This window comes from Mus caroli, unplaced genomic scaffold (assembly GCF_978045245.1).
Source record: "Mus caroli unplaced genomic scaffold, Mus_caroli_1 scaffold_14, whole genome shotgun sequence".
NCBI classification, from domain to species: Eukaryota; Metazoa; Chordata; class Mammalia; order Rodentia; family Muridae; genus Mus; species Mus caroli.
In genome coordinates, this window is record NW_028227269.1 from 67,675,055 (window position 1) to 67,702,924 (window position 27,870).

At 43.3% G+C, this 27,870-nt stretch overlaps 1 protein-coding gene across 1 annotated transcript; it reads right to left on the bottom strand.

Annotated features, from left to right (window-relative positions):
* Window positions 1-899: 899 nt before the first annotated feature.
* Pole2 (DNA polymerase epsilon 2, accessory subunit) lies at window positions 900-27,830 on the bottom strand. Its single transcript, XM_085830140.1, has 19 exons — window positions 27,757-27,830; window positions 25,828-25,928; window positions 22,587-22,662; window positions 21,886-21,963; window positions 21,447-21,540; window positions 14,629-14,703; window positions 13,028-13,111; window positions 12,183-12,239; window positions 11,437-11,485; window positions 10,590-10,662; window positions 9,021-9,193; window positions 8,516-8,605; window positions 8,128-8,182; window positions 7,191-7,250; window positions 7,028-7,105; window positions 5,584-5,692; window positions 3,371-3,547; window positions 2,153-2,220; window positions 900-1,002 (listed from the first exon to the last, which is right to left on the bottom strand). The coding sequence occupies exons 1-19, from the start codon at window positions 27,822-27,824 to the stop codon at window positions 984-986; spliced, it is 1,584 nt and encodes a 527-aa protein (XP_085686266.1). The 5' UTR covers window positions 27,825-27,830; the 3' UTR covers window positions 900-983.
* Between the last annotated feature and the right edge of the window lie 40 nt (window positions 27,831-27,870).

Genomic DNA, 27,870 nt, shown 5'->3' on the forward strand with positions numbered 1-27,870 from the left:
CTATCCTCAGCATAACAAAGCTAAACGGCAAAAGCCGCATGCTCTGTAAGCTTAAAAACGACAGGAATAGTCAGGTGTTAGTGGCACATGCCTTTAATCCCAGCACCAGGGAGACAAAGTTGGTGGATCTCTGTGAGTTCAAGGCCAGCCTGGTCTACAGAGCAAGTTCTAGGAAGCTAGGACTATATAGTGAAACCCTGTCTTGAAAAGACACATACATACATACCTACCCAGGGCTGCATAGTGAGACCTGTCTTGAAAAACTAGATAGACAGACAGACCTACTGACCCACCTACCCTATGGGAACAGTGGTTAAAAATTTCCACTGTCCAAAGGCAATTATTGGTAATTATGTAGTAAATACATCAATACTCCAAAACCAGATTTTTCTCAACTTTGTAAGAAGAAATTTTGTGACTAAACAATTAAAAATCCTGTTAATATATTACTAGAGTTAACTGTGGTTATGTAGTTATTATATAACCCAAGTTAGATTATAACAATTCACAAAATTTCCAGTACTTACTTTTTTACAATGAACTGGAGTGTAACTAGCATGGAAGGAAACAAGTGCAGATGTGTGAGTAGATTATATCTTAAACATATCTGTAGGTGGCTGGCTAGATGGCTCAGCAGTTAAGAGCACCGACTGCTGTGAAGGTCCTGAGTTCAAATCCCAGCAACCACATGGTGGCTCACAACCATCTGTAATGAGATCTGATGCCCTCTTTTGCAGTGTCTGAAGACAGCTACAGTGAACTTACATATAATAAATAAATCTTTAAAAACAAAAACATGTCTGTATTTTTGAGACTGCAGAGAAAATTTTCTATAAAACTTTCTGAAGTGTAACACAGTACCAAATTTTCATAAAATACAATGTGTAGAACATTCTAAGGTTTATCATAAGTTTATTACAATTTAATATACAAAATACATAAGATAAAAATAAGAAAATTCATTTCACGTATTCTCATCGATCTCAAAAGCCCAGAAGTTTGCTGAAATAGAAAAATAAAGCAGTAAATTATTGCTCATTTCTTAATACTCAGTTGTAGTTATGTTTAGAGACAGGTCAATTAATACATTTACATTATTGCAAATTCAAGAGGAAACACTAAGAATGTATCTCGTGGCCAGCTTGTTCCCCTAAAGAGAGATCCTTATTAAAGTAGTCTGATCAAAAAAGGAAGGAGTGCTCCAAGCCAATGCTCAGAAAAACAAGCATGAGAAACGGAAGCTGAGTGTGATGTGTCACATTTCAGAGACTGAGGTAAGACCGCAAGTTCAGGCACGCCTGTGCTACCCTCAGAAATACAAGGGGTGGGAATATAGCCAGTTGGTAAAATTCTTACCTAGTATGTCCAAGTCCCTGAGTTCAATCTGTAGCAGCGTGGGGTGGGGGTTATGCTTTAAAATTACATACTCCAAAAACAAAGTAGTGTAGGAACTGGCGAGGGAGTTTAAAACCCTGATGTTCTTGCAGAGGACCAGAGTTCAGTTCCCAGCATCCACATCAGGCAGCGCACAACAGCCTGTGACCCCAGATCCAGGAGCGCCGACGCCGCTTCTGGCACCACTCTCAACTGCTGGCCATTTTGTTCTAAGACCTTTGGACCCCATCACTAACACCCAGCTTCTCTACTCGGCTGCTAGTTTACTTCTGCTCTGAGAAACAGCCATGTGGAGGACAGGGCTGACCTACTGCTGGGAGAATATGAATACCTCATGTGGTGTCTCTGTGGGAATAAGACTACACAGCCAGCCAGAGAATCCACTGAAAAAAGTCCTTATCAACAGAAACATGGCAACCAAGATCTTTTTTTTTTTTTTTTTTTTTTTTTTATTTTTGGTTTTTCGAGACAGGGTTTCTCTGTATAGCTCTGGCTGTCCTGGAACTCACTTTGTAGACCAGGCTGGCCTCAAACTCAGAAATCCGCCTGCCTCTGCCTCCCGAGTGCTGGGATTAAAGGCGTGCGCCACCACGCCCGGCCAGCAACCAAGATCTTAACATGACTACTGTTATGCCTAACTCATTCCCAGTAAGCCAATGCAGACACACAAGAAAAATTAAAACATAACTACCAAATGTGACTTTCAGCAACATAAAACCAAGAGAAAGTCCCTGCTGTGTTTGGGGGGCATGCTTACCTGTCTTCTACTGTTTTACTGGAAGGGTAAAAAACTTTGAATGCAAATCCACTTCTTGGAAAGGAGCCCTTTGAAGACAAAAATATCCATAAGTGACTATTTGTCTTGTATAAAGTAATCCCTATTTCTAGAATCACACCTGCCTACCTACCCTCCTTCCTTCCTTTACTTTTTCTCAAGAAAGGATTTGACTGTATAGCCTTGGTTGACTTGGAACTAGCTCTGTAGATCAGGCTGGCCTCTGCCTTCCGAGTGCTGGGATTAAAGGTGTGTGGCAGCACAAGTCATGCAGAACCACGTTTCCTAGTTATAACTTAAAACTACAAGATGTGACAATAAAATAGAGCAGACGCTAGAGTATTCTTTACAGAGAAGGTTACTATAGACTGTCACACTCTAGTAACTTTTTAAGTTGACATCTGCCAATAAACGTCACTGGAAAGGCTTTGGCATGGTTCTACTCAGTGTGGAAGCAAGTGGTATTGTAAAATACTAAACATGCATAGAAGACAGACTCCTGTTCAAGGATACTTCCCTGCCATTCCCGTGAACAAGGGCTGACAGAATCCCAGTGCATCCCCCAGTACTACATGTCTATGATGAAGCGCTAAGGTTAGCACAGAGGCTCTGCTTTTCATTCAGACTTCCAGATACTGAAGCAGCCTGAACATTCTAGAGCAGTTTCAAGGTTCTAGATAAAAAAAATCAAATAGTAAGTCACAATGAAATATCCTTCATCACACTTGGATTCTGGACATTTGGGCAGTTTCTACAAGTCACAATTCTCCAAAGATGAGCAACCATAAAGAAACGGTTATAGGACCTGAAAGCAGTTCCCAAAGAGGAATTACACAGTATGTGACTTTACCACTTTGCAAAGGAAAAACACTCGTTTGGTTTTATAGTTTGGTATGCTTGTTACTTACATACTTTATGATTATATCACATACTGAGAGTTTAAAAATCTCTGTATACCAAATTATATCAGTATCTAACTATATATTTGATCGAAACAATGATTCGCTATAAAAATGTTCTATAGGGTGCAAAGAGGTTCAATAGATAAGGAACTTGCTGCTGAGCCACTTTTGGGACCCACAGAAGAGAACTGAGTCTCACTGTGGTATATAGTCCCCCCTCCCCCCCCAAAGAGACAGCTTTTAAAATTAGAGAAAAAGAAAACTGTGTTATCCTCTTGACCGCCCACAACATCCTTACAGGGTTTATGCAGAGGCAATCGGTGTTGGTCACGGTGAACGGGTCATACTTGTCTGCAATGACCAGCAGGTCGGGCACCGGGTATACTCTCAACGCGTAATCATATGCCCAGTAGACGGGGCACACGTAAAGAGGGAGAGGAGCCAGATGTCCCTGAGATAAGATGGTCTTTACGAACTACAACAGAACACAAAACAAAGTAAACCAGTTCATGTGTGAGGGGAGAAAGCCAAGCGAGTAGTGTCACATGGTTGGTTTCCATGACGACCTAGAATATTTACAAGTCAAGGAAGCCTCGAATCACCACCATCAATAAACATTCTCTTAGAATGAAATCACATATTTAAGGGGGGAAAAGTCTGTTTTCATTTACTGTAACACTGCCTCCCCTTTGTCATTATTTTGAGTCAGCTGTATAGTAAACTCTATTAGCTCAGCTAAAAAAAAAAAAGTCACATAGGTGTGGTAGCCTGTACTACCACCAATCAGGGGCTGAGGCAGGAGTATAGCCATCAATTTGAGGACAGCCTGAGATACAGTGTGAGATCTTGTCCCCCCAAAATTTTTTTTAATAACAACTTGATAGTGCTAGACATGATAGTACATGCCTGTTGCCCAGAGAAGGCTAAGACAAGAGATTGTTTGAGCCTATGAATTTGGGCAGCCTGTAAGACCCATCTCTTTAAAAAGATAAAATAAAACAAACAAAAAAACTTCTTTAAAAATTATTTATTGGAGCCGGGTGTGGTGGCGCACGCCTTTAATCCCAGTACTCGGGAGGCAGAGGCAGGCGGATTTCTGAGTTCGAGGTCAGCCTGGTCTACAAAGTGAGTTCTAGCCAGGGCTATACAGAGAAACCCTGTCTCGAAAAACCAAAAAAATATATATATATTTATTGGGGGTTGGTGAGATGGCTCAGCGGGTAAGAACACTGACTGCTCTTCCAAAGGTCCTGAGTTCAAATCCCAGCAACCACATAGTGGCTCATAACCACCTGCAATGAGATCTGACGCCCTCTTCTGGGGTATCTGAAGATAACTACAGTGTACTTATGTATAATAATAAATAAATCTTTGAGCCGGAGGGAGCAGGGACTGAGCGAGCAGAGGTCCTAAAATTCAATTTCCAACACAACCACGTGAAGGCTTACAACCATCTGTACAGCTACAGTGTACTCATATACATAAAATAAATAAATCTTTTTAAAAATTATTTGTTTATTTTATATATGTGTGTACGTTGTTGCTCTCTTCAGACACCCCAGAAGAGGGCATCAGATCTCATTACAGATGGCTGTGAGCCACCATGTGGTCGCTGGGATTTGAACTCAGGACCTCAGGAAAAGCAGTCAGTGCTCTAACCACTGAGCCATCTCTCCAGCCCCTACAAAAAAAAACCTTCTTATAACAAAGAATAAACATGATTTACTTCACTTTCATACATCTGTAACAACTGTAAATTTGGGAACTTAGAACTTACAAGATAAACACTGCATGTCCTCCTGATGTGGACACACCATACAAAATATGTAATAAACATGAGAAATATGAACACCTTATAAAAATTATACACATATTCAGAAAACCTAAGAGTTCTAAGGGAAAATGGGAAGTTTAAACAAAGCCCCTGCTTGCTTGGTCTGGCCTTCAGTTGCTCTCTATGTTTCTAGTAGAAAGCCTCTAGTCCTGATATGGACAAAACTCAATCATACCTTAAACCATAAGGACAATCAAAACAGAAGCACAGTGGAGCTTAACAATGTTCATAACATGGAACATTTAAGGTAATTCAATAAATAAAAAAAAACCCACAAAAACCCCACAAGAGCCAAAGAGATGGCTCAGTGGTTAGGCAAGCATGCTGCTATATCATGAGACCAGAGTTCAGATCCCAGCCCCCCCTTGCTAGGTACATGTGCAGATACATTCACCAAGATATACATATGTTTAAAACAATATATTTTAAAAGCAGACCAAGGGCTGGAGCACTGGCTCAGTGGTAAATATCGCTGTGGCTCTTGGACAGAACCTGTGTTTCATTCCCAGCATCTACATGGAGGCTCACCACTGTCTGCAACTCCAGTCCTAGGAGATCCAATGCTCTCTTCTAACCTCTGCACGTTAGAGTCCATACATACGTGCAGGTAAGATACCCATATACACAAATTAATGAAATAAATAAAAGACAAAAGGTAGTTTATCAAGTCTACTTACATGAGTAGGAATATCCAAACTGCTGCTAGGAAAACGGACGCAGTTTCTACACATTTTATTCACTAAGTCTTCACGGAAGATAATTATTTCTTGTGTACAATACTGAATTCTGCAACGAAACAGGGGTTGAATATCTGACCTCCTCAGGAAAAAAAAATTAGATAATTTTAAAGGCGAAGTCTTGAGGCTGAAGAGAGCACTGACTGCTCTTCCTAAGATCCTGAGTTCAAATCCCAGCAACCACACAGTGGCTCACAACCATCTGTAATGAAATTGGATGCCCTCTTCTGGTGTGTCTGAGAACAGCTATAGAGTACTTAAAATCTTTCAAAAAAAAAAAAATCAATCAACATAAATAAATAAGGTGCCTTACCAAGGCACCCCCACTGGACTTGTCAATGGTCACTGCAGCAGATTCAACCAGTCGATCTTATCTGTTCCCCAATCTAGTTTTCTTTACTGAATTCTCTTCCCCATCCCACTCCTACTCTCTCCCTCACCCCCAACTCTCCCTCTGTCTCTGTCTGTCTCTGTCTGTCTGTCTCTGTATAAGTATGCACGTGCACAGTGCTAGGATTTGAAGCCCTTTACATTTTTTTCATTAGATATTTTCTTTATTTACATTTCAAATGTTATCCCCTTTCCTCGTCCCTCCCTCCCTCCCCCCACCCCCACCCCCACCCCCGCAGGCACAATGCAGGACCTAAGACTGGATCATGCCTTGCATGCTTGGGGCACAGAGATTGGTGTGAGGGAAGCAACGAGGGAGAGGAAATCAAAGCAGTACCAGGGCACACCATGCAGGCAGGACATGACTATCACTGCCAGGATTGGGCTGTTAACAACAGCACTAGGGACCCCACCTTTCAAGACAGAAGTGACATGATATGCTTTCTTGTGTAAAGAACAGACTCGGGGTGGGGTGGGGGATGGGGGATATTGGGAGGAGAGGGGTTAGAAGCCAGAGACCAGCAGCTAGAGGCTGCTAATTCAGACTAGAGTAGACCTCAGGTCATAGTCGTGAAAGGCAACCGGATTCAGCTGTGTGTAGGGGAAACCTCTATGGTCATGGCCTGAGCAACTGCAAAGACAAGGGTGCCATGAAATGAGATGGGGTTGGTCCCAGGACAGGTGAGCGTGGAGCTCGGGTAGGATCCGAGTGCTCACAGATCTACAGGGCATCCGGAGAGAAAAGACACTGGACATCTGGACCCACAAGGATGGGATTCCTGAGGAAGCTGGAGATACCACTGCCAACACAAAGACCACAGAGTCACTGTTGGTTAAGTATCTGAATATAGTTAAATAGCTTTCAAAGCGTGAGGAATCTAAAATCAAATTTACTTTTTAGATCTACTCTTAGCAGCCAAATTTCAGAAATATATTAGAGTAAATTTTAAATGAACAGAAGTTTAACACAAAATGCTGTTTTTGAGTGACTTACCTGCAAGGATTAGTCGTGAAAACTGAAAATGGGACCCTTTGTCTGAATTCCTGTGTGATGCTTTCAGCGAGTGGAGGCCTAGAAAAACAGCAGGACATAGGATGTATTTATAAACTTTACACAATTCTCTTGACTGTCAAAACAAAATGTGAACAAAGCTTACCTTGGTAAAATGGAACCAAATCCAGGATCCTCTGGGCCAGGCACAAACACAAAACGGCTACTGCATAAAATTCAACACCAGCCATTAAACACATTAAACACAGCAACACGCAACACTGCCAGAAGCCAAAACTAAGTCAGTGCCTCCAACCGAATCCCGGGGGTTTCTGTTTGTTTGAGTAGAGGTCTTGCTATGTAGTCTAGGCTAGCCTTAAATCTGCAATTCTCTTGCTTCGGTCTCTGTAGGGCCATGATGCCTAGCTACATGATGCCTAGTTTTGTTTTTTTTTTTAATTTTATGCATTTTAACACATTGCTAAAAAGTCTCCAGTCCAAATCTTTCTATTAATAATAAGTGTGCTGACCACATGCAAGCAAGCACACATGCATGCACACACGCATGCATTCTATCTTTACAGAGGCTCATGAGGCCGATGATCATACCGAAGGTCCACTTCTGGATAAGCGTGTCACCAGAAACTACGGATAAAACTGTCACTCTCCCTTCTACATTTTGTTCCTCTATAGATCCAGAAAGTAGCGAAATACATGATGATGTGAGGATTTCACCCTGGGCTCAACTTGTTCTCATTCATATTCATTCTCTCTCATTATCAGTCTCTCTCTCTCTCTCTCTCTCTCTCTCTCTCTCTCTCTCTCTCCTTTCTAGATTTTATTTATTTGTTTTCTGTATGAGTGCTGTCTGCATGTACACCTGTGTGCCAGAAGAGGGCATCAGATCACACTATAGATGGTTGTGAGCCAGCATGTGGTTGCTGGGATTTGAACTTAGGACCTCTGGATGAGCAACCAGTGCTCTTAACCGCTGAACCATCTCTCCAGGCCATTGACCTTTTCCTTTCTAAAGGCAATCTCTTTAGAATCATAGATATAAGCCTCATGGTTCATTTTTTTTTAAAAAACAAAACTATTTTTACCTTTGGTGGATACTTGGATATTCACATATTATATCTGCCAAAGATTTTAGGGAATCTGAAAATTATAAAAGATATTTAACCTAATTTGTGATGTCCATAAAGTTACAGTTGATTAAATACAACCCTAGATCTTTAATAAAATTAAAATATTATACATAATTTATCAATAGTTCATGTAAATATAGAAACACTCAATTTTTTGTTTTGTTTTGTTTTTTAAGGCAGGGTTTCTCTGTATAGGCCTGGCTGTCCTGCAACTTACTCTGTAGACCAGGCTAGTCGGAAACTCAGAGTTCTGCCTGCCTCTGCCTCCCGAGTGCTGGGATGAAAGCCATGAACCACCACTGCCGGGATTGGAAACACTCTTAGTTAAAAAGATGCTTAATACCTTTCAAAGCCTGGACTTGATTTTTTCCATATGGTGCAGATGAAAAATTACCACACAGAATAAAGCAGGTTGGCGGTGCTGGTGAGTAACCTAGGGAACAAAAAGACATCACTCTGGGAACTGAGAATTTCGTGTTATCTATCTATCTATCTATCTATCTATCTATCTATCTATCTATCTATCTATTTGATTATTTTTGAGACAGGACCACACTATGTAGCCCTATTGAGACTGGAACTCATAGAGATCCACCTGCCTCTGCCTTCCAAGAGATGGGATTAAAGGCAGGTATCAGCATGTCTGGCTGGCTTTAACTGTGAAAGCTTTGGCTTGGCTTTGTTGTCGCTTTAAAAACAAGGTCTTCCTATGTTGCTCAGACTGACCTCTGATCACGGCTCAATAAATCCCCTGTCTCAGGTTCCCATATAACAGGGCCTACAGAGGCACTCCACCACCACCACATGACAAACATCCCTCAGGACAGTTCAAGAAAGAAAACACGTACCAGAAAACATTACATGAAGCTTCTCCAACACTTGCACTTGGTCCAACCAAACGTCAGACACAATCACAAACATGGCGTCCTTGTTCTCATCTTCCAGCTGTCTCAGTTTTGCATTCATCTTCACTGATGTATTAGAAGGCCCTCCAAAAAAATTAATATTTCCATAGTACGCCCTATGTAATTATAACACAGTTATCTCCTATACCATATTCTGTTCATGGAGAAAGTAAAAATATATCAGATATAGCAACCATGCAACAACACAGTATTCCAGAGATGAAACATGTTGCCTGCAAATTATTTAAAACACACACACACATGACACCGTCTATGAAGGACTATTCAGTATGCGTGCTTCAAAAGCTGTCCTCAGAGCATGGCAGCCACTTCCACTTTAATCAGGTCAGCTATGATTAACTCCAAGCGACTGTCAAGAGATCCCTCCACAAGGTCAGGCCTACTGGCAGTCTCCGCAGACCAAGGCGATGGGGCCAGTTAATAAAACCCCACTGTGAGTCAGGTGTGGTGGCGCACGCCTTTAATCACAGCACTGGGGAGGCAGAGGCAGGCGGATTTCTGAGTTCAAGGCCAGCCTGGTCTACAAAGTGAGTTCCAGGATAGCCAGGGCTACACAGAGAAACCCTGTCTCGAAAAAAAAAAACAAAAAAAACCCAAAGAACCCCACTGCTATATGCTATCCTGCCCCAGCTACACAGTCTAGGGAGGCATACAGGAGTGAACCGGCTCATACAGGAGTGAACCAGGACGGAGCAGGAAGTACAGACTCCCTCTATGCTGTTTTGGGCAAGTCTTGTCCATGCTTGGGTGAGACTTTTAAATGATCCAGCAGTCTTGTGGTCACCTCTGATCCCATGAGCTCAATAAAACCATTGTCCCCCCAGGTAGATGTGAGTAGAACTATTCCTTTGCGCTGCCACTGGTGCCCTAGCTGGGGTGAATAGGCCATTTGTTCAAGTCTGCTCAGGAAAGGTTAAAGCAACAGTGTACTTGAGTGCCAGAGCGCCATTTACATCCTCAGTTGTTCCCCTACCAGGCCCCAGGCAGGGGCTTCCTGCAACTCCCCCTGCTGTATGAACAAGAGGGCAGTGTACTACCCTCTACCTCTCTCACCTGGAGCCGAGAATGCCTGGCAGCCCCAGTGTTTCACAGTGTGCCGCAGTGCTGCACATTTACAGAGATCTAGACTCCATAAATGACGAGGCCCTAACATTTACATAGATACATAAATAAATATAGATATATAAAGCACTGGCTCATTAAATTCATTTTTCTTTTTTATGCCTTTATATTCTTTTTTGCTTTTCACTTTAAAACTTGTATTTATGAATGTGTGTGTCTGTGTGTGAACTTATGCCACATTTGAGTATTGGTGTCTGTAAATCTGTGTGCACCTGTGCAGGCCAGAAGAGGGCATCAGATCTGCTAAAGCAAGTGGGTTTCCACTGCTTTTTCTCATCTGACACCTTGTAGTGACTGAGATAAACTATGTTACATTCACTGCTGCCAATCTACAAATTCGTGAGTCGTTGCAATCAAGCGCTTTAATACCTTGTGGTGCTGGAGGGCTCAGTGGGAGGGAATCCAAAGGCATTGGCGTGAAACAGTTGATCTTCAAACCAACCTAAACAAAGCGACCGGGTAACAAGGCATTATGGTCTGCTCAACTATCCATGTTTGAAAAAGCAAATTCATGTTACATAAGGCAATGAATTAAACTACAAAAATCACTGATCATACTGAGCTATTGAACTCCAGAGCCACGGACAGTGCAAATTTTAGAAGGAAAACAGCATTAAACAAGTGTACCCCATCCCAACTAACTCATATTTTAGGGTGGGGTAGGGTGCTTGCCGGGAGGTGGGGGGCAGTTTATAGCACTTGCTGAAGAACAGAGAGAGCAGCTACCAGCTACACAGAAGGGACCTGACTACGCAGATGAAAACCAAGAGTTTTCCAGTTTTATAAATCCACACCGTCAGTGGGCTTCAGGACCCACAGCTTTCTCCACTGTCTAATCTCAAGGTGCTTTCCTCCGCCCTAAACATTTTCTTTTTCTTTTTAAAGATTTATTTTTATTTATATATGAGTACACTGTAGTTGTCTTCAGACACACACCAGAAGAAGGCATCAGATCTCATTACAGACAGTTGTGAGCCACCATGTGTTTGCTTGAAATTGAACTCAGGATCTCGGGAAGAGCAGTCAGTGCTCTTAACCTCTGAGCCATCTCTCCAGTCCTGAACATTTTCTAATAGGCTGTTTCTTACGCGTCACCGTCTCACAAGGTCACATCCTCATGGTGAATTCCCTCTGGGACGACATCGTAAGGTGTCTTCCCCAAGTGGGAACAGTTTTACTGTCAAGCAAGGACATGAAAAGGGCGCCGCGCACGCACCTTCTGCCAGGACGAAGCACGCCTCAGTGTATAAGCCACTGTGGAACTGGTACAGAGCAGCTGAGGAAGAATTCAAGGATATGCTCGGAACACTAATTGGTCAGTAGACGGTCTGAACCCCAAGGGACTTTTAGCTTTGTTGTTTTAAATTTCTCTTAGTGGGCTGTGGATTAGGCTGTGGATTAGGAGGAAGTCTTATTTACTGCAGGGAAAAGTTGACACATGTAGCCAAGGCTGGCCTTAAAACTCCTAAAACTCCTGCCTCTGCTTCCCACGTGCTAGGATTACAAGTGTGCACCACCACGCCTGGCCTTAAAAGGAGACTTAATAATAAACCGCAGTGTTGTGGCTGCCATGTGGGTGCCGGGAACTTAACCCAGATCCTACAGCAGCCAGTGCTCTAAACTGTTGAGCCACCTCTCCAGCCCCATCTCACCACTGTTTTCAGAGACAGAGTCTTGCTATGTAGACAAGACTGACCTTAAACTTAGAGATCTCCCTGCCTCTGCCTCTGCCTCCCGAGTGCTGGGATTCAAAGTGTGCACCCCCATGCCTGGACAGAATTTTGTTTTGTTTTGTTTTGTTTTTCGAGACAGGGTTTCTCTGTGTAGCCATGGCTGTCCTGGAACTCACTCTGTAGACCAGGCTAGCCTCGAACTCAGAAATCCGCCTGCCTCTGCCTCCCGAGTGCTGGGATTAAAGGCGTGCGCCACCACGCCCAACGAATTTTTTTTTTTAAAGGATATAGCTTTACTAAGGTCCAGTTGTACTGTTCCAGTAGGATCTTCCAGGAAAAACTTCCCCTAAAACAGAATTAAATGAAATATGCTCACATTTGTATAAAAAAAATGAATACTATTATAAATTATTAATATACTATCTAGTCTGACAACAGGATACATTAGAGAGAAGTGGACCTGCAGATAAGAGTAATTCCTAGTCCACACCTTTCTGCTTATTTACTGGCAGCCTCAGACTACTCACTTACCCGAGACTCACTGACACTAAGGAACAACTGCTGCAAACCACAGGGCAGTAAGGAAGGCCCAGGCTGGTTGCCGCTCTGTCTCACCAGATGCCTTTGGCTAGGAGAATAACCGGTACCTCCAGGCCCCCAGGATGTGGTCAGCAGTTTGCTTATTCAGAAACCCAGAGTCAGTTCAAGCAGAGGTCACTAGGGGTCTACCTGGGGGCTATGCAAACCAACACCTGGACAGTCCTTCCCACCAACACCGCAGAACCCGGACACAGGTGACGAGGCTATCGCTGGCTATGTTTTCTGTGAAAAATGTGTTCCTGTGTTTTCTACGAAAAAGCATTACCGCAGCAACGCATCACCAACTTGAGTCCAAAAATAAAAGGCAAAGCTCGTCAAACTTAACTTACCTCTTTTTTTTTTTTTTTGTAAGATTTATTTATTTATTATATGTAAGTACACTGTAGCTGTCTTCAGACACTCCAGAAGAGGGCACCAGATCTTGTTACGGATGGTTGTGAGCCACCATGTGGTTGCTGGGATTTGAACTCAGGACTTCTGGAAGAGCAGTCAGTGCTCTTAACCGCTGAGCCATCTCTCCAGCCCTCAACTTACCTCTTTCAGCTGGGTTATCATCCCCAGGACGATCACATCACCAACTTTGCTTGTGCTACCCAATAAGGTTTCTATAGTTTTAAGCTAAAATAAAACAGAATAAAATCTTAAACACTAAAAGCATATTCTAATTTTCTTAAAAATAAGTGTTGAGTACATATTATATACAGGTGCTTTCGAGTAGAAAGACTAATCAGCAAATTTAATTTTAGCCTATGAAAAGCTAAACTGTCAAATGTATATGAACAGAAATGTAACCAAAGGCAAGCTTGAGAGTTCATGGCTAAGGAGGGAGGAATGCTGTGTGTGGGGCCAGCCTGTGAGGTGCAGGACAGCCAGGACAACTCTGTTAGTGTGTCCTCTTTGTGTGCCACCACTGAACATTAATTTTTGTTAGTTTCTGTTTTTTGCAACAGAGTCCCATGAAGCCAGGCCAGCTTTGGACTGAATATAGCCCTGAAGGTAAGCTTGAATTCTCACTCTCCTGCCTCCAGCTATGTGCTGGGATCATAGGTCCGCACCACCACACTCCCAAGCAGTAGTCTGAACAATACCCAGTATGACTGTTCCAGTCTCTCACATCCGCAGCATAGTGAATTCTGATCTACCAAGGCAGAGAATCTAATGAACACTGTCTAGGAGGGGTCCCTTCAAAATCCATTCAGAGGCTCGGGAAAATGGGGAGGCACAGACAGAAGAAGCAAGGGCTATACTAAGAGGGGTCCTGAGTGCTAGAGAAGAAGACAGAGCCACAGACAGACTGAGAGTGGCCAGGCAGACTGCTGGAACTAAAAGGACAGTGTTGTCTGGGAATCACCTTCCAAACTATGAATGTGGAAGTTTCCATCTCCTCCATTCAAGTTACAAAAACTCTAGGGCCCATCTGCGTTCACGGTCACTGGATTGCTTCCTGAGTACATGGGTGGGGGTGCGGTGGTATTGAAACCAATGCTTCTTTAAGCTTTCCTTACAATGGATATGGCACGTGTTAGTCCAACAGGTCTGTGCTGTATGGTGACCAAGAGAAGGACAGGCAACAGCAGTATTCTGAGCGGGATAACAAGTGGTATTCTGAGCGAGGCACAAAGGATACTGAGAAGCTGCTCAGAGAGCAGAGCAGGACTTGGTCTGGAGGCCAGAAACTGTAGGTGCTTCCCTGGTTCCAGACACCAAAGACGGAGCGTTAGCTTCTGCGGAAGAGCTACAGAGCCCAGGACAGTAGGCATGGCCTCTCCAGCAGCTGTCATGTAGCTGTGCCTACAATCCCAGCATTGAAAGGCAGAGGTGTGTGTGTGTGTGTTCATGTGTTTGGGCCAACTTGTCAATATAGCAAGTTCTAGGCCAGCCACGGTACATACTGTGATCTTGCCTCAAGCAAAAATGGAAAAAAAAAAGTTTATTTATTTATTTTTGAATGAATTAAAAGTGGCCAAGCAGGCAGGACGGCTCACTGGGGAAAGCATTGCCAGGTCCCACCCACATGTTGGAACTGTGTCACATCACGAGAGTACACACTACAGTAAGTGTACAAAAGAGCAGCACTGAATATCACACTTGTATTAGTAGATACACCCCCTCATTAATTAAGACAAGGTCCAAACCTGGAACTTGCTCCCACTTTCTTCAAGGTGTGAGCCTATCACCGGAGGAGTGAACAATTCATGTCTGTGCGTCCTCTGAAACAAAGAGATCCTTATGAATTACTGAATTAGACATTTAAAAGAAAGATTCATTATTAACAGGAGACAAACTCTGCCCTAAGCTCTTACAGTTGCTTATTCTCAACACATTTGAAAATCAGTATTAATAAAACAGCATGCAAAAATCCCTGGCAATCCCTCCACTGCAAACCCAGGGCCCAGCTCCAACTTGGCAACTCTGTCTACCACTGAGCTAAATCCCCAACCCCTACAGCAACTTTTCAAAAAAGAAGCATTTAAAAACCTCAGCACAGAAGCTAGTGAGAGAGAAAAGCCACCATACAACGGCTCTGTGGAGGTGCCTGCACACCAGGCCAGACAGATCATTTAACAAGACCCAAATGATAGAAGACGGTAAGGAAGAGGGTGAGGCAAGACACTCAGGCCAAGAAACGGGGGTGTCCAAAGGAAGGAGGCTATGAATAAAGGAGTATACAGGAAGCTCAATATTAGTTAATTCTCTCATCTAACCCTGCAACCCTGCCTGCAAAAAGGAGCTTACGGGAGGAAGGGTTTTGCTAGGCTCACGGTTGAGAGCCACAGTCCATACAAACTATAAAGAAGTACAGAATGGGGGGCTGGTGAGATGGCTCAGTGGGTAAGAGCACCCGACTGCTCTTCCGAAGGTCCAGAGTTCAAATCCCAGCAACCACATGGTGGCTCACAACCATCCGTAACGAGATCTGGCACCCTCTTCTGGAGTGTCTGAAGACGGCTACAGTGTACTTACATATAAATAAATAAATAAATAAATAAATAAATAAATAAATAAATAAATAAAAAGTGCAGAAGGAATGCTGGGCTCCTCTTCTGGAGTGTCTGAAGACGGCTACAGTGTACTTACATATAAATAAATAAATAAATAAATAAATAAATAAATAAATAAATAAAAAGTGCAGAAGGAATGCTGGGCTCAGCGTTTAGCCTACTTTCTTGTTTTGCTTTGAAATTGGTCCAGTGGCCGGTGCTGTCCACACTGGAGTGAGGAGGGTGGTAAATCCTCTCATGGCCCCAGAAGTGCCCTCACAAACACACTCAGCAGTGTTCTTAAGTATGTCTTGCTCCAGTCAGACTCACAATCAAACGTAACCACCAAGGCAAGCCACTGGGAAAGCACCCAGTCTTGTCAAGACTACCTACCACCCTATACAAAGTTAGTGTGAGTGTGCACAAGGTGGACTGTTAGCTGAGGCACAGCATCCATTTAGGAACCGCCCGCCCCCTCCCATCACTCATGAACTCTGGCAGGCGGATGCCCCTTCCCCCCTCTGAAGACAGCCCAGGCCTGAAAGATGAAAACAGAGATATGGACTGACACGAGGGTGAGCAAGTGAGAGAGGTTCAAGCCTTCTGCCAGGACCACGGGACAAGAGGACTCTTTCTGACTGTCGCCATGGCTACTACTAGCCATTTCTGTCACTCCATAAGGAGAACTTGTTTGAAAGGATAATACTTTTTGCAAAAGAGGTGCACTAGAACTTAAACCTGGCAACACACCAGGGTCAACATGGCTCCTTTCTTTTTGTCCCCGATGCAGGTGGTGACAGGGTTTAATAAAAGGATTTAAAAAAAGGAAGCGGAGATATAGAAAAGTCAGATGTTTTATAATGGTCTCTGAATGAGCACCTGGATCCAGCCAGGCTTAAAACCACAGCCCTCTAGTCTTCCTGGTAACACAGGCCAAACTAATGTATTCCTTCTTTGGTTTTAGTCACTTGGAGTTTTTCACAATCTTAAACTGAAAAAAAAAACAAAAAAACAAAAAACCAAAAAAACAAAAAAAAACGCTTACCACTCCAGAGGCAGAGCAGGAAGATCATAAGTTCAAGGTCACCCTACACAATGAGTTTGGGGCTAGCCCAAGAAGCAAGAGACCCTCTCTGAAAATAAATCTGAAGTGGAATAATGGCAGACTTAAATTGTTACAATGAAAATGTGAGGGCTGGAGAGATGGCTCAGTAGTTAAGAGCGCTGACTGTTCTTCTGAAGGTCATGAGTTCAAATCCCAGCACCCACATGATGGCTCACAACCATCCATAATGAGATCTGATGCCCTCTTCTGGGTGTCTGATGACAGCTACAGCAAGCGAACGAGGCTGAAGCAAGAAGAAAAAATGTCTGAAGACAGCTACAGTGTACTTACTTACATATAATAAATAAATAAATCTTTAAAAAACCAAAAAGAAAAGAAAATGTGAGTGGTCTTCTATCTCACTCAAAACACTGTAGACCGAAATCTATGAGGCGGACCTGGGAATGGTTATACATGCCCCGAATATCAGTACTCGGGACTGGGGCAGGAAGATCTGGAATTGGTCTGTGTGAACTTAAGGTCAACAGTACTTAAGACAAGCAACAGCACTTCTCAGACATGAGAGGGAGAGAAAGAGCGACTGACAGCTGATACCGTCTCTGTAAAGAACATGGAGGCAAATGTTGCAGAGTAAAAAACAAACAGGAACCTGTGGTAGGCAGAGAGGGGTGCACGGGATGAAGGCAAGGCAGGTGGGTTTGAGAAAGTTACATAGGAAAGTACACACTGCTCAGTGGGCTTGATAAGGAACACACTGGAGACCGAGAGAGGCTGCACATGGCACGACACTTCACGGTCGTGGGTTGGCAGCAGGATGAATACTGTAAAAATGGCTATACTACCAAACAACAACCTGTACATTCAATACAATCCCCATCAAAATTCCAGTGGCATTCTGGATAGAAACAGAAACAAACCAACCAAAATAAAACCTACAATTCTTAAGAAAGCGCAAAAGCCCTGAATAGCAAAAAGCAATCCTGAGGGAGAACAATACCTGATTTCAAGCTATGCTACAGAGACATAGTAACAAAACCTGTATGGTGCTGGGACAAAAACAGACATGTCAGCCACGGACCAGAGCCCAGGACCCAGAAATCAATCCATTAGGTCACAGCCACCAAATTTTCAAAAGGTGCCAGAAATACACCTTGAAGAAATGAGAGCCTCTCTGACAACCAAACGGTGCTGGGTACCCAGGCATCCACACACAGAATGAAACCTGCTTTGACTGTCTCATCCTGTACAAGAGGTCAGTTCACAAGGAGACAAAGACCTTAATCTAAGAAATGGGCCTTTGAAACTACTAAGAGGAAACAGAAAAAAAACACTTCAAGACATAGATAGAGTCAACAACTTTCTGAATAGAATGCCAATAGTTGAGGTTACAATAACCACAACCAAAAAATGGGACTGTGTCAAAATAAAAGGCGTGGGAGATGGCCGGTGGTAAGTAGCTGCACAGGAAAGGGGACCCAAGTTCAGATCCCCAGTGCCTACCTGAAAAGCTCAGTAAGGCTGTGCACACCAATAACCCCAATGCCGAGGAAATGGGGGAAATGGTCACGGGGTGAGGGGGGGGGTCCACCGAGACATGCTGGCCACTACCCCAGATGAAAAGCAAGCTCCAGGTTTAGTGAGAGACACTCAACAGGGAATAAGAGAGTCTGAGAGTGAAGGACAACGGGTGTTCTCCTCTTGGTTTTGCACATAAGTGCACAGGTACACACCCTATGCTTGTCCACATACTCAGACGAACACACAAGCAAACAAAAACCACATTCAAAAATGACCAACATCCACCAGGCGGTGGTGGCCCACATCTTTAATCCCAGCACTCAGGAGGCAGAGGCAAGCAGATCTCTATGAGATAGAAGCCAGCCTGGTGGACAGAGTTAATTCCCAGACAGCCAGGGCTACACAGAGAAACCCTGTTTCAAAAAAAAACAACAAAAATCAAAACAAAACAGAATCCATAAAAGAAACGCAAATCAAGAGCTGGCAAGATGTCTCCGGGGGTAAAGGCACCGCCGCTCAAGCCGGCCAGCCTGAGTTCAATCCCATGGAAAGGTGGAAGGGACAACTCGCTCCAAAGAGTTGTCCTATAGCCTCCACAAAAGGGCCATGGCATGTGTGGTCCTCAAACACCATATACATGCATATAGCAATAAATAAAAATTTAGAAAGAAGAAATATAAATAAAAACTACACTGAAGTTGTATCTCAGCCCAGGCAGGTTAGCTATCAAGAAACAGAAGGAGAGATGACCGCATGGTTAAGAATGCTTCCTGCTTTTCCAGAGGACCAGAGTTCATTTCCCAGTACTCACATAGGTACTGAGGTTTGGTTTTGTTATATATTATAATGCTAATACTGACCCCCAAGATCTGGCTGCCCCCAGGGACAAGGAGGTTCTCATATAGACCCATGATGCTATGCAATTTTGCCCCACGTTATCTCTGATTGGTGAATAAAGACGCCTACAGCCTAGAGATGGACAGAAGAGAAAGAGGCAAAGCTTTGGTTCCCAGGCTTGGGGTCTGAGCAGTGACCACGAAGAGAAAAAGGGAGAAGGTGGAGAGAGAAGATGCCATGGGGTAGGTAAGTCATGAAAACATGGCCACGAGGACTGACCAATTGGAGTTAAGAGTGGCCCAGAGGGAACATGGCAAGTCATAACTCAGAGTTATTGATGGGGAAGTAGACTCTAATAGAGTCTACTTAGAGGGGAGATATCTGCCCAGCTCTACTGCTTTAAGGCTTACTATAAATACAAAAGTTGTGTGTCTTTTATCTGGAAACTGAATGATCAAAGGCGGAGTAAAGAACCCCGATTGAGATGAAATATTTACTACAATGCACAGGTGGCTTACAGCTTCCTCCAACACCTGCTCCAGAGGATCTGACACCCTCTCCTGGCATGTGGCAGATACCCACAGAGAGACACACATATACACAAATAAAATTTTTTTAAAAAAGAAAACCAATTTTAGTGATAATGCCAGCTAGGAGGAAGGGACACACAGACCTTCCTTATGCATTGTGGGCAAGAATATCACTCCAGCCACGGAGGGAATCGGCGTGGAGGCTTGACAAAGAGTAAACCAGAACAGGCTGGCTGTGACTCAGTATGAAATCAGGCTGCGCTTGATCCATAGACAGACAGACAGATAGGACACACACGCATCGTGTGACCATGCTGCACAAGGCCTGGTATACACTGGAAGGCAGCAAAGCCAGCAGACACACACAATGGAATATTATTCAGCCACAAAGAACAAACTCATTTTCAGGAGCATGGACAGAGCTAGAGAACATCCCGCGCCAAATAAACCAGCTCGGAAGGGACGAATCACTCACTGAGTGTTCACTCTCACACTCAGAAAGACATGAAAGTAGACAGGGGATCATGAAGAAGATAAGAGAGTGATTGACAGAAGAGAAACGTGATCAAAGCACACATCATAATGAAACCCAATATTTTGCACAATAATAACAAAAGCTTCAAAATGATAGAGGGCTTGAGAGGGGTCTTCCAGAACCGGGGATTTCATAGCGGGTTTCTGGGGTCCGAAGGACAGCCAACAGTATAAGCAAAATGACAGCAACAAAAGAAGGAACAGTTTCTGTCTGCCTCCAGCCAAACAGGAGCAAAGTACAGGTGAGGCCAAAAGCATCCGATGGGAGAACTCAACCACCAGGCCTAACTCCACTCCACAGCAGCAGTCGTCCACAAAAAAGATGCCCACGCAAAGCTGGGCCAGGGTCAGAGCTGCAGCTCAGGGTGACCGTGCATGACAGAAACTGTTGAGAACAGGCATCCTCAGACGGCCTGCGCTACCGCCACACGCCACCATCTCACAGCCCCGGTTCTTCATCCACTGCAGATGCCTCCTAAGCCCTTCTCAGCCCTTCTCCAGATGGCTGCCCTCTGCCCCTGATCTGCATTATTTTGACACAGGGCCTCATTAAGTTGCCCAGGCTACTACCGAACTCACTCTACAGTTTGCATAGACTTTGAACTTGTAATCCTCCTGCTTTAGCCTCCCATGTGGCCGGCACTGTAGGCAACTCACTCCCACACTACCCTTGCTTGTCCAGTATTCCCTGCACAGAGTCCTTTTCCCCTTGCTGTGTTCTTGTTCACACTTACCACGCACATCCACAAGGCCCATATGCTATGCCAGGATGTCCCTCACCCCCTCCCTGGTTCTCCTGTTGAATCCACTGTCTGTGTATCTTTCATAGCACATAACAAAATACTCCCTTGCTTGGAGGGAATATAGTGGGCTTTGGACAGATTAGACAAACTGAGTCTGAATCCTGTCCCAACTCTCTACGTGTGACCTCTGGGAAAGTCGTGAAACCGCTCTAGCCTTCAGGATCCTCACTTGGAAAGCAGGGGTCCAGCATTCATGAATCTGTTCGTGCTAGTGGACTACTGAGGTGAATAATGCATGCAAAATGCCAAACAATGCCTGGCACCTCAACAGCAAATATTAAGTTCTGGCCACGCTCTTTCATTTCATTAAAGGGAATGGTACTCTGTACCTCTGTGCTCTCAGTAGGGTGTCAGTTGCAGAGCCGTGAGCAGTCTACAGAATGGCTTGCTTTCTCTCTTTGTTTGTTTGTTTCTTTCTTTCTCTCTTTCCGTCTTTCTTTCTTTCTTTCTTTCTTTCTTTCTTTCTTTCTTTCTTTCTTTCTTTCTTTCTTTCTTTCTTTTTCAGACAGGGTCCTACTCCTGCCTCTGCGATCTCAAGTATTGGGATAATGGATAGGAGACACCAAACCCGGCCTTGAATGACCAACTTTAATATACAAAAATGAATCCTTTAAATACCCTAGAGATTTTACCAAAGCTCTTTTTCCTCCCCAATTTGCTGATGTTCTCCCATTCCCAACTTACCTGGTGTAAAATGGTGTAGCGTTCAAGATACAGCTCGGCTTTGTCTCTTGCTGTTCCAAATAAGGTTGGTGCAGCATGATTAGTCATGGATAGACTAGAAAAAAAGGAATGCCATTAAAAAAACTATATATGTGTGTGTGTATATATATATATATATATATATAAAATACAAAGGTCAGCAAATTGTAATTAACTTTTTAATCAATCAATAAAAAATGCATAAGTACACTTGTTGCTCTTGCAGAGGTCCTGAGTTCAGTTCCCGGGACTCATATGGTAGCTACAAAGAGCCTGTAATTCCAACTCCAGGGGATCCAGCACCCTCTTCTGAACTCCAGGAACACCAGGCACGCACACAGTATACACTCAAAACACTCATACACATAAAATAAATCTTAAAAATCATCTTCTATCGATAAATGAGACATGGTATACTTACGGAAGAAATTTTTTCCTTTCTGAATTATATATAAAACGTGGAATATCAAAAGCTCCAATGATATTGAAAACATGTTCTCTGAAAAACAACCCATTAAACACAGTTCTGATCTTTAATAAAACTCAAATATTATAAGCATAATTCACATTATCTTTTGCATATAATACCTTGCATATTTTCCCCAAGCCATGTATCACTTTTTCTACTGTGTCACAAATAACAAGAGGATAAAATGTTTAGCTTGACATTCTACGTTTAAGAAAGACAAAGGAGCCAGGAGTAATGGTGCCTCCCACCCTCCTCGGTCACCATCCCCCCACAGACCCCCCCCCCGACTCCCACACTCCCTGCACTAGAAGACAGAAACAGGAAAATCAAAACCCCAAGGCCAGCCTAGCCTGTCTCAAACAACCAATCAGTCAACTATACTTTTGATGTTCAATTTAATTCATTCATAGCACACAGACCATTAAATCAGACTGACTGGAAACACACTATGTCGGTAATATACAAATATTATAATCTCACTAGAAAAAAATAATGAAACAAATCATTTAATAATGAGATTTATAACGAGGGCTGTCCCTCAAAATGAAACAAGCAACGACAACTTCTAGTGGAGAACTGTTGATCACTAGATGTTTTCCCATGAAAATGAGCACTTAGTAACCCCTCCACAGACGTCCCTGTCACCCACGTACATAGTCTCATCCACAGACTGACTGCACTCTTGCACAGCTGCCTCCACAACAGATCGTTCGATCATGTTCGAGGACACTGAAAAAGGAAGTTCAAAATTAAAATGTAAAACAGACCTGAAGACTCAGATATGGGAGCTCCCACCAAGAAGTCCAGCACTCAGAATTGGGAGGCAGGAGAATCAGGAGTTCAAGGCTATCCTGGGCTACATAGGGAATCTGAGGCCAACCTGAGCTACATGAAACCTTGTCCCAAATCAAGGCATAAAAATTAGTTCTTTGGTTGGATATAGTAGCACGCAGCAGTAATCCCACCCACCATGTTCTAAGCTAGCCTGAGTTATAGAGCTACATTCTATTAAAAACAAACAAAACAAAAATAACAAATAGAAAGATGGCCCAGTGTATAAAAGTACCTGATCTACTCTTTTTTTATTAGATAGGGTTTCAATATGTGGCCTCAGCTGGCTTCAAACTCTTAGATCGGGCTGGCCTCAAACTCACAGAGATCTACCTGCTTCTGCCTCTGCCTCTGCTAGGATTAAAGGTGTGCACCACCACACCAGGCAAAAACAAGCATCGTTATTTGTACGCACTTCTGAAAATAACACACAAAGGAGTTTTGCAATAGGTTAAGTATCTCATTCAAAACCATTTGACACCAGTAGAGTTTTGGATTTTGGACTCTTTGCAGATTTTAGAATAACTGTATTCTATACATAAATGAGATTTCTTGGGGATGAGATCTTAAGTCCAAATAAGAAATTCCTTTTCTAAACGATTTATTTATTTATTATTCATGTGTATTTATGTGCACCAGCATAAATTTATATGCCCAGCATGCGTGAAGGAGCCCACAGAAGCCAGAAGCAAACATGGGATCCCCTAGAACTGAGTTCCAGGAGGTTGTGAGCCGCCAGCAGGTGGGTGCTGAGAACTGAGTCTGGGTCCTCTGCAAGGACAGTAAATGCTCATAAACACTGAGCCACCTCTCCAGCCTCTGGAAAGTCTTTCCTATGCCTTTTGATGGGCTTTTTAAACAGGGCTTCCGTATATAGTTCAGGCTGGCCTCCCGCGTGACGGAAGTGCAAACACTTGCCGAACGGCTGGCTTTCTCATGATTTATGTACACCCTGCACACAGCCTTCAGGAAGGGACTTGTCTACAACACCGTGACTCGTCATACCAGGTCAGGTGAGGCGCTTTCTACTTAGGACACTCTTTTTGACACTCAAGATTTGGGAGCATTTCTGATTCTGGATTTTCAGCTTTAGGTTAAACAGGTTCTCTCCTTCTACCGTGTGGGTCTGAAGATCAAACTCGTGTCACCACGAGTGGCAATTCTGTGGCAAGTGCTTTTACCTGCTGAGCTATGTCACTGGCCCTGATCTGATCTGAAAATAGTTAAATCATAAAGGCCACGTGTCAATACCTTATTTTCCCATTGTCAAATACAGCCATAATACCTTAATATATAATAATGAGTCTCTGCTTTCTGAAGATTATTTAGTGACATAAACTCAGTTAGCGTCAGTGAGGTTGGAGGAATGTAACTTATTGGAAACCACTGTGATTCACTGGAACGGTAGAAAGACCATATAAATGACAGCTTTCTTTCACCGCAGACTTGGTAAATGTACCACACCGTCTTTACAAACTTTATTCCATTAGTCAGGTGCTTCATAGCACTCAGATCAATATGCCTGCTTTTTCTGTTTGTTTTGGGTTTATTGAGATGGTCTCAATGTGGAGCCCTGGTTGGCCTGGAACTCACTATGTAGACCAGGTTAGGCTCAAACTCAGAGAGATCTGCCGCCTCTGCCTCCCCGGTGCCAGAATTAGGGTATGCTACCACACCAGCAATTCTTATTGATGCTACCACCCCAGTTCTTATTGATGGGGAGAGCAACTTTTGAGTATCAGCCTAAGAACACAGATAAACAGGCTAGAAAGCAACACAAACTCAGGTGTGATCAGAAAGTGTGTACCCTTAGTCACTGTCTTCAGGCAAAATATGCCATTTGAAATTAATATACGATAATTAATAATAATTATGATTTCCTAAATGTTCATTGTAAAGGAATTTATAAAGAGTGTGTTTAAAATCCCACCTTTAGAAGTGAACGGAGAGCTAGTTCTCCTCTGTATCATGGACCACATGAATTTTTTTAAAAAGATTTATTTATTTTATGTATATGAGTACACTCTAGCTGTACAGATGACTGTGAGCCTTCATGTGGTTGTTGGGGATTTAATTTTTAGGACATCTGCTTGCTCCGGTCAACTCTGCTCTCTCAGTCGCTGCTTGCTCTGGCCCAAAGCTTCATTTATTATTATACATAAGTACACTGTAGCTGACTTCTGACACACCAAAAGAGGGCGTCATATCTCATTACAGATGGTTGTGAGCCACCATGTAGTTGCTGGGATTTGAACTCAGGACCTCAGAAAAGCAGTCACTGCTCTTACCCATTGAGCCATCTCACCAGTCCGGACCACATAAATTTTAACATCACTGAAGATGCTAGCTAGCATCCATACCACATATCAGATTGGGCTAAAACTCCTATTCTGTTGGCGGTAGAAACATTGGTTCATTTCTCCTTGTTAGGCCAGTGCCTGTGGTGGTAGCAGATGAAGAATTTAACTGGCAGAGCAGGAGATTTAGGCCTTCTTACTTTCCTCTTATTCCCTCACACACTTAAGAGTATCTAACTTGATAAGACAGTCACAGGTTTAAAGAGCAAAACAAGACACCATTAGGGATCAGATCAGGGCCAATGGCATAGCTCAGCAGGTAAAAGCACTTGCTTGCCACAGAATTCTAGTGACACAAGTTTGATCTTCAGACCCACACGGTAGAAGGAGAGAACCTGCTCCAAAGCTGTCCTCTGACCTCCACATACCTACACGGAGCGTAAGTGTATACACACATGCAAAATAACAATAGCAATAACAATATACAATAACAGCAGCATAACTCTTTAAAGGGCAACATCAAGTGCAATCGTTAAATACAGAAAAGATGCTGTGGTAACTCCGCCTCTCCAGGAGACTGGGAACTACAAAAGGACCAGGATATCCTGAGGTCGCAACTGAAACTAACCCTTTGGGAAAAGACACTACTGGTGACTATCTCAGATCACTGCACTACGCTAATAATGGAGCCTCAGTATCCTTTTAAATGTGAATCAGAGGACACAACGGTACAACGATTTAAGCGTCACCAGAAAATGTTACTTACAGGGCTGCTTTTCAACTGCATCGATGATCTTTCCTAGGTTCTCCTCTAGCTCCAATTCAGTGACAGACTGGAGAGCTTCAGTCAGATACTTGGTGGCTTCACTAGTGACAGAAAGAAAAGATGAGAACAAGAATTTCTCGGGGGCTTAGGGTGGGGTGGGGGGAAACTTTTACTTAAATCTTATACAACTCAAGTTTTATAAAAAGCTAACATAACAGAAAACTCATTTCTCCCTCTAAAGCCTCAAGTATCCCTCTAAAGTATGAAGGTTTGAAACAGTTAATTAAAAAAATAAGTGAACAGGTAAAATAACAACAAACCCCTGCAGCAGATCTTGGTAAAACACCTTTTAAAAAAAAATCTAGGGCTGGTGAGATGGCTCAGCAGGTAAGAGCACTGACTGCTCTTCCAAAGGTCATGAGTTCACATCCCGGCAACCACATGGTGGCTCACAACCACCCATAGTGAGATCTGACTCCCTCTTCTGGTGTGTTTGAAGACAGCTACAGTGTACTTATGTATAATAATAAATAAACCTTTAAAAAAAAATCTAAATTGGGCTGGAGAGACAGTTCAGTGGTTAAGAGCACTGACTGCTCTTCTGAAGGTCCTGAGTTCAAATCCCAGCAACCACAGCCATCCGAAATGAGATCTGATGCCCTCTTCTGGTGTGTCTGAAGACAACTACAGTGTACTTAGATATAATAATAAATCTTTTTTAAAAAAATCTAAATGAGCTGGGTACACTGGACATGTGAGATGACCCTGTCCTGACTGGAGTGTATGAGACTCAAAGCTGAAACTCTTATTTAAGTTTTTGTTTGATTTTCTAGACAGTTTCTCTGCATAGCCCTGGCTGTCCTGGAACTCACAGAGATTCACCTGCCTCTGCCTCCAGAGTGCTGGGATTAAAGTTGTGCTGCATACCTGGCCCACAGTGAAAGCAGGTATGAGTGCCATTGAGTCTCTAAATCACAGGGTAATCTATTACACAGCACTAGATAACACACTGTCTTCCCACAGGAAAGTCCCATGGCGTTTAATGCCACACACGGTGTTTTGAAGCAAAAAAACTTGAGTGTATATCTCAATGAATCAATTAATGAGCTCCCAACAGCTTTATAATAGTACATTTTAAGTGAAAGGAAAGGAAAAGCTATTTGCTCAATTAATCCTCTCTTCAAATGTCAGGGATTAACCAAATTAAATTCATCACTTTCTCCCTGGGTAGACCCAGGTTGACCCTTGGACACTCCTGGGCAAAACGTAAAGCTAAAAGGTTCATAAAGTTCACAGTTACGAAAACAAAACATTCAAACTCTGACTCAGAAAGCTATACGGATCTCAGCAGGTACTTACACGGAAAGTGTATTATAAAATGTAAATTGTAATAAGAGATTTCTTGGATATGTTCATTTTTAAAGACTGAAAAGACACACTACAGCTAGGAAAACCTCCTTTGGGGGCAAATTGTAAACTAGGAAATCTAAAAAACTAAACTAAAAACACGTTTTAAATCTATCCAAATTTTACTTCTTCAGGCAATAATGAGAATCCCACACAGAGACGGGTTTGGAAGACTCATACTCTACAATATAAATCGCCAACAGACACGCATATGGATTCACCCATGTCTCTCCTTCTCTGACACGTCTCTCTGTAACTTCCAGAAGTAACACTGTAATGATTCCCACCCTGCAGAGGCGGGGACCTCAGCTGATCAGAAGCCAGCACGCCCCCATCTTCCCGGCTCAATTCGGCGTCAGCGCGCAGCTCCGCCCAGCCTGGAAGTAACATTCGCACCCGGCGCCAGGGTCGCGGAAACCCAGGTAGGCTCTGCAACCTCAAATGCATCGGAGAGACATCACCTCTTACGACAGAATGTTCTAGATAGGGCATTGCGGCGGGAGAGGTTACCTCGAGACTCACCTCCTGAGCAGCAAGCCCCGCAGCTTGAAAGCTGAGACTGTGCGGCTCCGCAGCCGCTCCGGCGCCATGTTCGCGATTTGGCGCCACCGCCGACGCCCCGCCCTCTCCCGGAAT